General features: G+C 31.4%; 1 protein-coding gene and 1 pseudogene across 2 annotated transcripts; both read right to left on the bottom strand.

Moving 5' to 3' along the window:
* Nucleotides 1-3,546: 3,546 nt before the first annotated feature.
* Nucleotides 3,547-8,092, bottom strand: LOC147392383 (protein SRG1-like; annotated as a pseudogene). The gene is made up of 4 exons (XR_015170272.1): nt 7,784-8,092; nt 6,129-6,376; nt 4,332-4,671; nt 3,547-3,813 (listed from the first exon to the last, which is right to left on the bottom strand). The product of XR_015170272.1 is annotated as a protein SRG1-like (transcript).
* Nucleotides 8,093-9,777: 1,685 nt separating this feature from the next.
* LOC147392382 (protein SRG1-like) lies at nt 9,778-15,418 on the bottom strand. Its single transcript, XM_086459770.1, has 4 exons — nt 15,106-15,418; nt 14,742-14,989; nt 10,700-11,024; nt 9,778-10,203 (listed from the first exon to the last, which is right to left on the bottom strand). The coding sequence occupies exons 1-4, from the start codon at nt 15,361-15,363 to the stop codon at nt 9,961-9,963; spliced, it is 1,074 nt and encodes a 357-aa protein (XP_086315896.1). The 5' UTR covers nt 15,364-15,418; the 3' UTR covers nt 9,778-9,960.
* Between the last annotated feature and the right edge of the window lie 1,333 nt (nt 15,419-16,751).

Genomic DNA, 16,751 nt, shown 5'->3' with positions numbered 1-16,751 from the left:
AGACCATAGAAATCCTTGATCCCCCTCCCCAAAATGCATAATATTTGACCACTATGGTAATAAAATAAAATAATCACATCATGATTCTCTCTTTTAACTATCAAAATAAGAATGAGTTTTGGGAAAGAAAATCAAAGGCTTTTCTGGAAAGATTAGGGGTGCAACTTTCTTCAATTTGAGACCAAATCGAAATCGAACCAATCCACTAAATAATAACAAGAACCGGACCAAACTAAGGTTGATTTGATTTTTGGGTTGTCAATATCCTATAAACTTGCTTCCAAATACTGTATGTTTTAATGAAAAATAAATATCTAAATAACCAATAAGAAATATTTTATATAATAAGTCATTAAGTTTTAAGCTGTTGGATTTTAAAGACAATAACGACTATGATTTAACATATTAAATCAAAGTATAAATATCAAATACATATAACATATATACAAATTTAATATATAATTATTTATTTTATAAGTTGGTTTCTCAGTTTGGTTCAATTCTATACCAGTCTTGAATCAAGAACCGAAACGAATTGGTCTATTATGCATTTTTCCTAACCTAGAACCGAATCAACCCTAACCTATCGATTTTGTTTAATTCTTGATTTAAACCAAACCAAGTTGCACCCCTAAAGTGCTTAAGCACTTGGATTGGAAAGGTTAGAAAAACAATCATCATAGATATTGAAGATCTCAAATAATATGGATTTTTGAGAGACTGATTTTGGATTACTAGTCAAAGTGAGACTATTTAGGTCATTTTAATGTGACTCTCAAATATATTACTGAGTTCAAGGGGTATATATCATCAGTTTGAAATATAAGGGGGTATATGAAAAATATTTATCAAAATGCAATAGCAATTTAGTAGGTATGTTAATTAAAGTCATTAGGTCGGCAATGGTGTTAAAGTCATTATGTCGTGGACAGAAGGAAATAAAAAATAAAAATTGACACGTATCCCTAGAAGGCAAAAATATCAACCCACTTGGCACTTCATGCTTTCCAACTTTTTCACTCAATCCATGTTCCACTTTTTTTTTTTTTTTTTTTTTTTTTTTTTTCAGGATTATGTGACAAAATCTGTTTGATTTAACATCTTCACATCCCAGTTTATTATGAAAGCTGCTATTGCCACCTCAACTTTTACTTATTAAACCTCAATTTTTTAAATTATTAAAAAAATTATTAAAATAAGATTAAATATTTTAATATTTAATATTTTGATTTATCAAAAACCCTTTGATTGATTAAAATGTTGAACTTTCTAGCGATTTAATTCATTTTCGTTAATTTTTTATAAATATTAAAATATTTAACCATCTTTTAATAATTTTTTTTTTTTTAATTATTTGACACACCACAATTAAAGATTAAAACACTCTCCAAACATTACAAAGGTTTGCTCAAATTATAATCGCAAAATTATAAATCATTATAACGCTTGTTCAAAGTTTAAACAATTTAAGTCGTTATTTACAATTATGATTAAACTCATATAAAATGCTAAACTCAAAAAAAAAAAAAAAAAAAGATTCTCTATTGGCACCCCGACTTTTACTTATTCTCAATCATCCATTTATTTTCTTTATTTTATAATTGGGTTGAAATAAGTAAAAGTTTGGGTGCCAATAGCAGCCCTCTTTATTAACAGGAAATATCTTCGTTTTGGTGCGATTGGAAGATAAAGTCAACAGTATCCAACGGCAACTAGGATGGGAATCAGATTCGGAAGCTTTTGGTGATGTCGGCCAAGAGAAGGTAGATTTTTATGTTTTTTGGGTGGAGCGTCACAAGAAAATGGTCAATTAATATGTGGGCCCACTTATCTTCTTATCTTTTATTCTGATGATCATAAATAACTTTTTATCGAGATTCATAATTCAATTCATTTAGGATGAAATTGACAATTGATGATGGTCTTGCATTGACGTATTGTGTTTTGATCTGATTGGGGGTAAGAGTCAAAAGAGGATTTCATGGCAAATCAAATGAGAATCATAAAGAGATTAGATTTTGGGGGTGTCGGCAAAGAAAAGGTAGGTTTTTTTTTTTTCTTATAAATTTAAGCAATTAATGTGGGTTCACCCATCTTCTAATGTCTACTAATACTAAAATCGATTTTTGATTATTTTGAAAATCATTTGAGACTAAAACAGTTGAGATGAGTCGTCTCGATATTGAAACCACTTGAACAAGAAACCGAATGTGAAATACTCCAACAATTGAAATCAGAGTCTAATTTACAACAATTTAGTATCAAAGTGAGATGTTTGTCAAGATATAATTGGTCGTTCCATGGGTTAATTATCATCTAAGGTCTAAAAGTCGAGTGAGATTCATGCAGATTTTTTGATAATTAAAATTCAAAACCTAAAGAGTCCGTGCGAAATGATAGAAGATATTTGGATCAAAACTAGAGAGCCCGACTTTCAAATGAGTTGAGAAAAAAATGAATTTGAATGACGATTCTTAAGTAAATAGGCAATTGTTGAACAAGAGAAAATTGAATATTTGAATTTGAAAATCGAAGATTTATTGTGATTGTATTTTATCTATCATGTAGCGGAAGTTCATGATATATTGTCGACACCAATGAACAATATGACTTTGAGGTTAACTATGTAAAAGATGTTTTTCATAACTCTTAATTTTTTTATTTATTAATCTATTAATATATATTGATTCTTTTTTATGCAATTATATATGATTTCTATGATTTAGAAAAATGGAGTTTTCAATCACAAACACTAGCTTTCTTTTTCTTTGGATATAGAGTTTTCTTGTTTTTAAGGAAACACACACGAACACAAGAGGAAAATACTTACACTGTTCACCACTGAAGGCCTAAAACCACCATATAAACAAGTCACAAATCAATTCCCAAAACAATGAGAAAATAACACAATCAAGATTTACTAAAATAAATATGTTCCAATGAAGTTGGATAGATGCCCAATCAGCAATATAGAACATAATCAACTCCAAGAATCATTTGAACGTGATTAATGAAATTAGCTTCGTTAACATATCTATTAGATTATATTTCTGTTGTTGTTCTTCAATTCTTGTATAAATGTGTATGTCATTTGGTTCAGATTCTAGAATCCGATTCTTACACCAAAGTAACGCATTTTTTTTTTTTTTTTTCACATTTTCTTGTGCAATATTTTTGTATCGCAATTGTAGAAATACAGTCAGCAAAAGGAGATTTATGATTCTAGATTCTGATATTAGTTTCTAAAAATAATGTAGTCAAAGGAGATTTTGGGTTCTAAATCAGTTTCCATAATCTGATAATACAATTCAAAATCAGAATCTAGAATTGAAATCTAAAACTCTAGACAATTTAAAAAAGCTCCTTTTACATCCACACAAAAGAACGTAACAAACTACTTTTATGAATCTACATTTCTATTTAGAAAACAAATGGAAGTACAAATCTCTTTACAGATTATTTTGAAAAACTACTAGCAAATATTATGAATTTTATTTCATAGCTTATTATATGCTTGTTATACCTTTGCATCTCAATACAGTCACTCTAAATATTATTTCCTTCTCCATTTTAAATCCTCATAACATCGATATACGATTTGCTATAGAGTTCTCGAGCAAATATTCCCTTGAAGTAGTCCTCAACCGCCAATCTTTTGAACAATGCTGGGGTTTGTGGTGTGATCAGGCTTGGAGCAGGTCCTATTTCTCCATCTAGTTTGGGACTGTAGAATGTGGCAATCGATAGTCTTTCCTTGATCGAATTTGCTGTTGCACGATGCTCAATACTACAGTAGATCCCATTAGTCACAATCTGCTAAGGAAAGCAAGTAGCAAAGATTACAAATAAGTACTAGACCCGAAATGAATGATCGAAAACACCCTCTCAAACTCATCGATCGTACCATTTGATGGGTTCTACTAAAAAAGAGTACTACATTAATCAGGTGTACGTGATACACCACATCACATTTTAAGAAGATTGTATTAGCACTTGATCAAATGAGATAAGAGTTTATCTCTACTTAAAATTTTGTATATAAATCCTATTATGGATCTTGTAATCAATAAAGAAAATAAATTATCTTTACTTAAAATCACAATTTACTCTTTATTTATTTTATTTATTTATTTTTTATATGAATAATATTTAGTGACCTCAAGATTGTACCTCATATTGCACATCCTGACGTGAAAGTGTATAAAAGCCATAGATGCTTTCATCGATATACGAGTAAAAAATCATCTATGATTCCCACACACTTTCACGTTAGGGTGTGTAATATGAGGTACAATCTTGAGGTCATTGCAGCACGACTCTTCTGTATACACTTCCTGGCTATTACCCTCCAAAATGTCTTCAATGTTGACGATTAAAGCATTTGGGAGGGGTTTAATTGGAACGCACATCCCTTCTTTTTTTATTTGGAGGCCTTCCATTTCATTGACTTGAAGTAAGATGGTTAGACCCACGGAATCGGAATGAGGCGTCAAGCCAATGACTTGTTCTGGTTGAGGACATTGAGGATAATAATTCATCCTCATTGCTTGTATTCCATCTTCGAACAACTCTTTCATCTCCTTATCCTCCATCTTCAAAGCTTTTGCCATCATCCCTAAGATATTCAAGGCAAGATTTTTCAACTCGGACGCATAAGATTCCAAGGTATCTCTGTATAAAAACATTTTTCAAATATTTTAAATAAGCATAGATATTTGATTAAAGAGAAGAACAACTTTAACTTTTTATCATTTCTAAAGCGTCAAAGTATTTTTGGTTTGTTACTCGCACTTTAGTGTTACATTATCTTTTATGCATTTCCTATCAAGAAAGTCAGCCACCATTCCACTCGTAGTAATTACAATTAGGTCAATGCTGCAAGTTAACCCAACTAATTAATTGGGATTTTAGTTTTGGTTTAGAGTATTATAGTCTCTAGTTGAGCCATGAGACCTTGCATTGTTTTTTCAATTGGGCTCATCAAGGTAATTTCAATTGGATTAGCGAGAGGTTATTTTAGTTGGACTATATAACGCTGTAAAATTTTATTACGTATATCGAGAAATTAAGTTAATTATATTGACCTACTTTCCTATTTAATTTAAAATAAATTATAACATTATTTATCTAAAATAAGAATTTTCTAGAAGAAGAATTCGGCAAATAAAATGCACAACTCTAAGAACTTTACCATTGTTCTGATTGAATAATTAGAATATTTAATCCAAGTACATAAACCTTTAAAAAAAATTATAAAGCTCTTTTGGTCAAATGGACATTACAGTTGAATTGAAAAGAATCGAAAAACATAATTTAAATTATTAGCATACTTAAATCTGAGTTTAATATAATAAGTTATGAAAATATTAATTTTATTAAGAAAACTTAGGGCGTAAAAGATATTTCCGTCAATAAAAAAATCTATGAGGAATATTGAAAATTCGAAATACACAATTTTGAGAGAAAAGAAAGAGTCTGTTAGAATTGATAGAAAGGAAAGAGGGTTTTAATTTTAATAAAAGCAATGAAAGGAGGTATTTGAAAATACCTCAAAAATTTTAAAACCAACAATGGGATCCAACTGGCCCGCATTTTCTCCTAAAATAAGATCTAACCGTTGAATGACGCTAGATCCAATGGTTGACATGCATAGTTTTCTAAGACGTCCCATGAACCGCCCCATATATATATATAAATGGGTCCCGTTCAGCAACAAACATTTTGGCAAAACATTTTTCAAAACATGGGTTAGAGGTTTTGGAATGGGCTGATTTTTGGTGAGGATGATCTCTATGGTGAGGAGATCATCATCACCAAAAATCAGCCCATTCCAAAACTTCTAGCCCTAGTTTACAAGTTGAAAAATCGTGGACTATCCATTTTTTGTAAACCATTTTTAATGGGGTTAGAAGTTTTGGAATGGGCTGATTTTTGGTGATGATAATCTCCTCACCGTAGAGATCATTCTCACCAAAAATCAGCCCATTCCAAAACCTCTAACCCATGTTTTGAAAAATGTTTTGCCAAAATGTTTGTTGCTGAACATTTCCCTATATATATATATATATATATATATATATATATATATACATACAAAGAGAGAGAGAGAGAGAGAGAGATTCTCTTACCTAAAAGGTTGAGGGAGTATTGGAAATAGGTGGGGCTTTCTTAAGTAGGTTGGAAGGGTGGTCATGTAAAATAGGTCTCCCCAATCAAGTTTTTGGTCCTCAGATACAACAAAAGCCTGCCCAAATCCCTCCACTTCTCCTTTTTTTTGCCAAAATTTCTTCTTTTCTTCCATTGGAAGTTTGAAGAAATCTTGAATCTCATCTTTCACTTTCTCCATCAATGAGTAACTCACTCCATGATTCACCAACTACAAAAATGATAAGATCCCAATTATTCGATTTTGGGACTGTAATTGCACTAAGATTACCATTGCATAAATGTTAGTTCCTTTAAATAATTACAAAATTATTTCATTTATCCAAATTAATAGAGCTAATGATATATTAGTGTTAATTGTAGCGCACGTGGAAGTTATCAAATCGCGAAACAATTACGGTTACAATACACGAGCCGAAAGGAAGCATCCAGAAAAACCTCGAAGGATTTGGGCGCCACGTCACCGCGCCGCGGTCATTTCGAGGAATTTGTCCTCGAGATTTTTACAGAAACTTCTAGAAGCTTCGGTGGTTGTAACTGATTGGGTCATTCGAATCGAATTATCCGTCAAATCACCCCGATTACCCGAATACGAACATTATAAATTTGAGGGTTGATTTGAAAGAAGGGGTCCCCTCTTGGGTCCCTCTTAGGCTCTTTTCTTCTATAATTTTCTTTAGTTTCTTCGTTTAATTCTCTGTAATTTTTCCTTTTGGTGAGCTTTGAGAGGAGTGAGAACATCAAGAGTAATCCATTAACTTAATTATAACTCTTTTGGGAAATCATCAAGGAAGGAATTAAGTTGCAACACTATTCTACATTCTCTTCTCCATCTATCATCTTCTTACTTTTATTATTGTTGCAATATGATCCTTACGATGATCGGCTAGATCCTCTTTAGAGAGATCAAGGATGCCGAAGCAAGTTTATCCCTCTAATGTAGTTTTAATTCCTTATTTTACTTACATGTTTACTATTCTAGAAATTCTACTTTGATTAGATGATCTACTTATATTTCTGATTCAAACTTTGATAGCCATTACTTAGATAAGTTCAAGAACGGCTATGCTCTGTGAAGAATCTGAATATAAGCTAGGCAATCTCAATTAAATCTGAATTTTCATGAATGTCTCTTGGTTACCTTTGATAATTAAACCGCTCCACCTTCCGATCCATGAGCAATGACTTGCTATATGGATTGAGTTATTCTTGGAATTGATCTGCATTATGGATAGTTTGCAAAAGCTGATTTGATTTCTCTAAACCTCCTTTCTTATATCTTCAATCTCTACTTTCTGTTTTTATTTCAAATTGCAAGTTAATTTCCATTTCATTTGTGCAACAGATCTGTTTTGTTTTTAAGAAAAATCTGTTTTCCAATTCTGTTTTGGACTTTTATCCGATTGAATTTTTGAATCCAAACTGTCCCTGTGGAACGAATTCGACTTGCCCAAAATCTTAGTTCAAATCTCTATCTCTGCATCTTTATTGCAAGCTTTACAATCGATCAAAAAATATAGGCATGTTTGGGTGGTAAGATAACTATATTCTGGATTTATATAAATAAATCTAGGATAATCAATAAATAAATCCATGGTAGGTTTACGCACTATAATACCTGAAAGAAACCCCATTCTTTGCAAGCTGAGTGTAAGTTTACCAATTCAGACTCCATGAATTCTACAGAAAGTAATCTCTGCATGCCGATTACTGGAACTGTGGGGACCAACTTTGGATCAGAGATGATCGAAGGTCCTGATCGGTGCGAATGTATCGAGGTGGGATAGTAATCATGGGTTCTTTAGCCAATTCCTGAACACTTGGTACCAGGAGAGAACTTCCTAAACTTACTACCTTTGCCTCTGATTTCTCCATTGATTTTCCTCTCTCTCTCTCTCACAATTCCTGTGAAGTTGCAGAATAAAAAGTCGTGAGGTTAGTTTGCCATTGCAATAATTTAGGTGGGTGAGTGAGGTGATTTTACTTTTGACCTCAAACTCAAATGACTTATGGCCGAGGTTGGAAGAAAAAAACACGTTTTCTACCTAATATAGAAAAAATAAAAACACGTTTTCTACCTAATATAGAAAACTATAAATTGACTTATTGGAGTGGATCAAATTCATTATCTTATGCAAACCTCTTAGGCCTTATATTTTCTAACTCTCCCACGTGGCACATTCAAAATACTCTCCTGACTTGGCATGTGTTAAAACCGTAGATCTTTTTTTTCTTAGGGATACACAACTGCATATATTTATAATACATGCAGATGTGTATCCCGAGACATACAATATATGATTATAACACATGTCACATTAAAAGAGTATTTTGAGTATCACAACTCAAATTGAGTAATGATTTTATAACCCCGCTAGTATAAAGATTAGCCCATCAAATAATAATATGGGGGTCGGTATCAAAATAAATGAGAATAATGATTTTCTGACTCTTCTAACATACTCCCTTGGCGTGGCAATGCATAGAATCAGAGATTTTTCTTCGGGATACACAATTGCATATAATTATGATGATGTGTAATTGTGTATCCCAAGGAAACTCTATGACTCTATGTATTGTCACTCTATGGGAGTTTGTCAAAGGGGAGTCAGATTATCACAACTCAATAAATAAGTTACTTACTCGTAAAATATTATTACCGCTGATCTTGAACCTAATTAAAATAATAAAAAATTTGAGAATTTGAACCCCTTTGGCCAAACTAACTCGACCGTAGATAGGGTTTGATAAAGATTATTCTCCCATTCATTTATCATAAATAAATCAATGGGGATATTTTCGTGAGTGATATTTTGCTCACAACACCACAAACGTTTGACATGTGACTAGAAAGACAGTATATATTGATTCTTTTTTATGAAATTATGATTTCTATGATTTAATAAAATTGAGTTTTCAATCACAAACACTAGCTTTAAATCATTTGAAAAATTCTTTTTCTTTGGATGTAGAGTTTTCTTGTATTTAAGGAAAACACACACACACACACACGAGGAAAATACTTCACACACACACACACGCACACAAGAGGAAAATACTTTAATTATTCACCACTAAAGGCTAAAACCACCATATAAACAAGTCACAAATCAATTCCCAAAACAATGAGAAACTAACACAATCAAGATTTACTAAAATAAATATGTTCCAATGAAGTTGGATAGATGCCCAATCAGCAATATAAAACATAATCAACTCCAAGAATCATTTGAATGCGATTATTGCAATTAGCTTCGTTAAACTATCTATTAGATTATATTTCTGTTGTTGTTCTTCTATTCTTGTATAAATGTATATGTCATTTGGTTCAGATTCTAGAATCCGATTCTTACACCAACGTGACTCTTTTTTTTTTCTTTTCACATTTTCTTGTGCAATATTTGTGTATCGCAATTGTAGAAATACAGTCAGCAAAAGGAGATTTAAGATTCTGATATTAGTTTCTAGAAATAATGTAGTCAAAGGAGATTTTGGGTTCTAAATCAATTTCCATTATGATACTACAATTCAAATTAAATCAGAATCTAGAATTGAAATCTAACAACCTAGACAAATTAAAAAAAACTCCTTTTACATCCACACAAAGGAACATAGAAAACTATTTTTATGATTCTACATTTCTATTTAGAAAACAAATGGAAGTACAAATCTCTTTACAGATTATTTTGAAAAACTACTAGCAAATATTATGAATTTTATTTCATAGCTTATTGGATGCTTGTTATATATTCGCATCTCTATACGTTCACTCTAAATATTATTTCCTTCTCCATTTTAAATCCTCATAACATCAATGTACGATTTGCTATAGAGTTCTCGAGCAAATAGTCCCTTGAAGTAGTCCTCAACCCCCAATCTTTTGAACAATGCTGGGGTCTGTGGTGTGATCAGGCTTGGAGCAGGTCCCATTTCTCCATCTAGTTTGGGACTGTAGAATGTAGCGATTGATAGTCTCTCCTTCATCGAATTTACTGTTGCACGATGCTCAATACTTCGGTAGATCCCATTAGTCACAATCTGCCAAGGAAAGCAAGTAGCAAATATTACAAATAAGTACTAGACCCGAAATGAATAATCGAAAACACCCTCTCGAACTCATCGATCGTACCATTTGATGGGTTCTACTAAAAAAGATAGTACTACATTAATCAGGTGTACATGATACACCACATCATATTTTAAGAAGATTGCATTAGCATTTGATCAAATGAGATGAGAGTTTATCTCTGCTTAAAATTTTCTATATAAATCCTATTATGGTTCTTATAATCAATAAAGAAAATAAATTATCTTTATTAAAAAAATCGTTTAACTTTTTCTTTATTTATTTTTTATATGAATAATATTGAGTGACCTCAAGGTTGCACCTCATATCGCACATCCTCACGTGAAAGTGTATACGTGTAAAAAATCATCTATGATTCCTACACACTTTCACGTTAGGATGTGCAATATGAGGTCCAATCTTGAGGTCACTGCAGCACGACTCTTTTATATACTTCCTGGCTTTTACCTCCAAAATGTCTCCAATGTTGACAATTAAAGCATTTGGGAGTGGTTTAATTGGAACCCACGTCCCTTCCCTTTTGATTTGGAGGCCTTCCATTTCATTGACTTGAAGTAAGATGGTCAGACCCACGGCATCGGAGTGAGGCGTCAAGCCAATGACTTGTTCTGGTTGAGGACATGGAGGATAATAATTCATCCTCATTGATTGCATTCCATCTTTGAACAACTCTTTCATCTCCTTATCCTCCATCTTCAAAGCTTTCGCCATCATCCCCAAGATATTCAAGGCAAGATTTTTCAACTCCGATGCGTAAGATTCCAAGGTATCTCTGCATAAAAACATTTTTCGAATATTTTAAATAAGCATAGATATCTGATTAAAGACAAAATAAACTTTTAACTTTTTATCATTTCTAAAGCGTCAGAGCATTTTTGGTTTGTTACTCGCACTTTAGTGCTACATTATCTTTTATGCTTTTCTCGTCGAGAAGGTCGGCCACTAGTCCACTCGTAGTAATTAAGATTAGGTCAATGCTACAAGTTAACCCAGCTAATTAATTGGGTTTTCAGCGATTTTGGTTTAGAGTAATATATTGTCTAGTTGAGCCATGAGACCTTTAGTTGTTTTCTTAGTTGGGCACATCAAGGTTATTTCAATTGGACTAGGGAGGTTATTTTAGTTGGATTATGTAACGCCATGAAATTTTATTACATATATCGAGGAATTAAGTCAATTATATTGATCTACTTTCCTATTTAATTTAGAATAAAAATATTATAATATTATAATATTGTTGATTTAAAATAAGAATTTTCTAGAAAAAGAATTTGCAAATAAAATGTACAACTATAGAAACCTTACCGTTATTATAATCGAATTATGAAACTCTTTTTTAGTCAAGTGGATGTTACCGTTGAGTTTAAAAGAACCGAAAAATATAATTTAGACTATTAGCATGCTTAAATCCGAATTTTATATAATAAGTTGATAATATTAATTTTATCAAGAAAATTTAAGGCGTAAGGGGTATTTTGGTTAATAAAGAAAAATCGGTGGGAATTTCAAAAATCTGAGATACATAATTCAAATTGGTTTAATGTAACAAACATGACGGAGAAAATAAAAATATATGAAAAAAATATTATTTAATTATTATATTTATTATTAAAATATTAAAATAAATATTTTTTAAAAAAATTAGGTTTAAGTGTAATTATTTATATAAGAGAGATTGATTTGAAATTATTAAAGTGTTAAAGGGATGATATGTAATTAATATAAACATTATTATATTATATTATATTATAATATATTGTAAGTTATAAATGTGTTAACAGTTTAGATATTCAGGTGTATTCATTTTATATATTATAATATTATATCATTATATTATTATATTATTATATATTATAATCTTACTTAATGTTTATTCATTTTTTGTGAGAGAAAAAGAGAAACGGAAACTAGTGGGTTTTGATAATGGGTTTGTGTATGTTATCTTCGATTGAGATTTAAACATATTTTGAATGTGAATTAAGATTCGACATTAAAACAAAATATTCATGACGTCAAGATATACTTAATCACTAGAATATTTTATCGAATCACAAGGGAAATTAGCTAAAAAAAATTATTTTAATACCGTAAAGACACTTAAAACCCAGCTACAAAGGTAGAAAGTAGTTTCATTTTGCTTTTTAAAAAGTATGACTTTTATTTTATTTTTTTTAAGTAACTTTCTAAAATGAATCCAAACATACTTTTTAAAAGTCAAAAACTACCTTTTTGTATATCCAAACGAGCTCAAAAAGTAAAAAAGAAATTACTTTTCTACCTACTTTATGAAAGTTATTTTTTTCTCAAAACTACTTTCTATTCAAACATATTCTTAGTCTTTGAAACTAGAATCATAAGGACAAAACTTCGTCTCCATGCAAATAATCAATTTTTAATTCCCAAAATATGAATTTTTTCATCAATAATGAAAACAATCAAATATGCAACACCATTAATAAGCAATTGGTATTGAATATAATAAAAGGATTTAAATAATCATTCAAAATCCTAAATTAAATCAATGCAAGTGCAAGTAATTATAGATAAATTTTCAATAATTTCAAAGGCACATCAGTGTTTTAAAACTCAAGTCACATATAGACTTTGACGAGTTAATATAGATTAAATGATCACTCTTAAAATAAATAATTTAGCATTTAAAAATAAAAATATTTATTTGTTTGTTTTCCCGGAAGGAGCATTATATCACGCGTGCATAACTCAACTGAGTTTCTAAGATTTATGACTGACAAATTTTTGAGTCACCTCAATGGACTAACTCTTTGTGTGTGTGTGTGTGTGCGCGTGTGAGTGAGAGAGGTTAACAACGTATATGAGTTGCACTCTATCAATGCTATGGTGCCTATACTATGAAATATCTTTGGTATTTGAATTAGCAACAAGAAGATCAATTAGATAGATAGATTGGGTTGAGTTTCGATCTATTATTTTTCAAAAGGCATGGAAAACATTGGCCTCAACCAAGAGCTGAGACTCTCCATCAATTATGTTTGATGGAGAGCTTCAATTGTGGGTTGAGACTCTAATGCCCTTTATGACCATACAAAGTATAAAGTAGAAAATTAGTGTAGAAGAAAATAGCTTTTAAAAAATAGAATGTAATTTTCTTTTACTTTGAAAAATGTTGGAGTGACTTTAAAATTCATTTTATTTCACACTTTGTGACATGGAGGTGTGCATATAACCATATATGTTTTTTTACCAATACGAGTGAAAAGCATACATGGTTCTATGCGTACCTTCACTTCTGAAAAGTGTGAAATGAAGTGAATTGTAAAATCACTCTAGTATGTAGTTTTTTTTTAAAATTTTATCTAAACTTACTTTTTAACTAACAAAAGTAGAAAATATATGTATATATATAGATTATTTCATGTGCATCCAAACTTTAAAAAGTTATTATTTTAATTATATATAAATTTGATAGGGCTAATGTAATCACTTCCAAAATTTCAACTCCTAGGCAATCATTGAGGTATATTGTATTAATTGTGAATGAAATATATATATCATCAGTGGTAGGGGTGCACATGATTTGGATTGGATGGGATTTGTGGCAAAATTGGAACCGAACAAAAATAAGATCGGTTCTACAATTTTGGATCCAAACCAATCCAATTAACCTATAGGATCGAATTAATTCAAACCAGCCTTGGTTCAGATCAATTCTCGATTCTCATACTTATTATTTTCAATAGTAAAATTAAAATAGTTAAAACTTAAAACTAAACAAAACCATGAACTTGAAAAAGAGATAATAGATAAAAGAAACTAAGAAAGGGATTTGAGACGTTGAGTATTATTTGAATGTTTTTACCTTTTGTTTTTTAAGTAATATTTTATCTTTAAATATATATATAGATATATATATATATATATTGGTTCGGTTCTATTATACCCCTAATTCGGAATCGAACCAAATCAATCAGTTTTTTGTTTTTTTTTTTACAATCCATACCTAACCAAATCATGCTCAATCTGAACCAATCCAATCCAAAAGGCTTCGGATTGGTTCGGTTCTTGGATTTACCCGATCCAGTGTGCACCCCTAATCAATGGCCTTGTACCTCATTATAATAAATAAATTGTGTCCAAAGTAGTATATAGAAAAACTCTAGTTTGGCTATCTTATTCATGTAAGACCAGTCACACCTCATAATGGAAAATCAAATATAGCCGATTATCTAGTGGTGCGCCCAGAAACCTTAAGCTTGACGATATTAATCAACGCTAACCCTACACTATTTTATCCAAGGTTAACATACTTTCAAGAACAAAAGATGTGTAACTTGACATAATCGAATGAACTTAATTGATTCGTTTAGTTGACCATAAATCTTGGAATAAGGCTTCGAGAACTATAGATTAAACAAAATTGTCTAATTAGGAAAAATATCAATCTATTAGGTCAATTATTTGTAATAATTATCCAATCCAACAATCTTTTTATTGAGAGAGATTCTCTTACCTGAAAGGTAGAGGGAGTTTTGGAAATAGGTGGGGCTTTCTTAAGTAGGTTGGAAGGGTAGTCATGTAAAATAGGTCTCCCCAATCAAGTTTTTGGTCCTCAGATACAACAAAAGCCTGCCCAAATCCCTCCACTTCTCCTTTTTTTTGCCAAAATTTCATCTTTTCTTCCATTGGAAGTTTGAAGAAATCTTGAATCTCATCTTTCACTTTCTCCATCAATGAGTAACTCACTCCATGATTCACCAACTACAAAAATATAGGCATGTTAGGGTGGTAAGATAACTATATTCTGGATTTATATAAATAAATCTAGGATAATAAATAAATAAATAAATCCATGGTAGGTTTACGCACTATAATACCTGAAAGAAACCCCATTCTTTGCAAGCTGAGTGTAAGTTTACCAATTCAGACTCCATGAATTCTACAGAAAGTAATCTCTGCATATCGATTACTGGAATTGTGGGGAGCAAATTTGGATCAGAGATGATCAAAGGGTCCTGATCGGTGCGAATGTATCGAGGTGGGATAGTAGTCATGGATTCTTTAGCCAATTCCTGAACACTTGGTACCAGGAGAGAACTTCCTAAACTTACTACCTTTGCCTCTGATTTCTCCATGGATTTTCCTCTCTCTCTCACACACACACACACACACACATACAATTCCTTTAAGTTGCAGAATAAAAGGTTGTGGTTAGTTTGCTATCGCCATCAAATTAAGAAGAAGAATCTAATTTTAGGTAGGCGAGTGAGGTGATTTTACTTTTCTGACCTCAAACTCAAATGACTTATGGCCGAGCTAGGATAGGATGAACAAAACAAGTTTTCTACGTAATTTAAAAACAAGAAATTGCCCTGGTCGCATGCAACCCTCTTACGCCACTTGATTTAAAATTGGAAAATGCTGGAATGACACAAAACTGACAAAAACTCGTGGTGTTGTGTACATTACCATAGAAACTTTTCCACGAAATACTAAATTTTCTAACTCCCTCACGTGGTATATTCAAAATACTCTCTTGAGGTGGCATGTGCTAGAACCATAGATCTTTTTATTGTAGGGATACACAATTGCACATATTTATGGTGTGTGCATATGTGTATCTCAAGACATACAATCTATGGTTGTAACACATACCACATTAAGAGAGTATTTTGAATATGCCACATGGGGGAGTCTGATTATTACAACTCAAATTGAGTAATTATTATATGATTCCACTAGTATAAAAGGATTACTCAATCAAATAATAATATAATATAGATTAAAAGATATTGGATTTGAACCTAGGTCATGGAAGAGACAATACTCGTACAAGATGTTAGAATATTATTGCAATTTAGACTTTCACACAAGTATCCTAAAAAGTCAGTGCGGATTTCACGGGATTCTATGAAATTATTAAAGAATATCAATGGCATGTTGTCCAACTAAGCATTGGACATTAGTGTTCTCATGTTTAAGTTAATAAATAATAAAAAATAGTTTTATAAAAAATTCGTAAACCCCCCTTCCCAGGATATGTTTAATAAATATTTTTTAAAATATTATATAAGTCATATCAAGTCTTGGATGAATCAATGTAAAGAACAATTCATATCAAGAGTCCTGATTTTTTAACTCCCTCCTCTGACATACTCCTCAATTCTCTCTTGATGTGACATGTGTTAGAATCATAGATTTTTCCTCGTGATATACAACTTCACATCCTCATAAATATGTGCAATTGTGTATCCCAAGGAAAAAATTCATGGTTCTAATGCATGCCACATTAGGAGAGTATGGGGAAGTATGTTAGAGGGAGGAGTCAGAAAATCATTATTCTATTGAGAATCGCACTTGTTCACAATGATACCAGAATGACTTGAGGTTATAAAAGTCCTTATTACTTTTGAGTCGGATCCAGAGTGATGTCCCTTTCCTATATCGATATGTTTTGGCTCCAAATTACATACATCGGACTAAACGCTTTGTAGAAAACGGCTTGGTTAGGAGCTTATGTGTT

Source organism: Akebia trifoliata, chromosome 11, assembly GCF_017979445.1.
Source record: "Akebia trifoliata isolate Shusen 1 chromosome 11, ASM1797944v1, whole genome shotgun sequence".
Classification (NCBI taxonomy): Eukaryota; Viridiplantae; Streptophyta; class Magnoliopsida; order Ranunculales; family Lardizabalaceae; genus Akebia; species Akebia trifoliata.
Note: the sequence above shows the minus strand (reverse complement) of the source record. Positions and strands in the feature narration are given on the sequence as shown.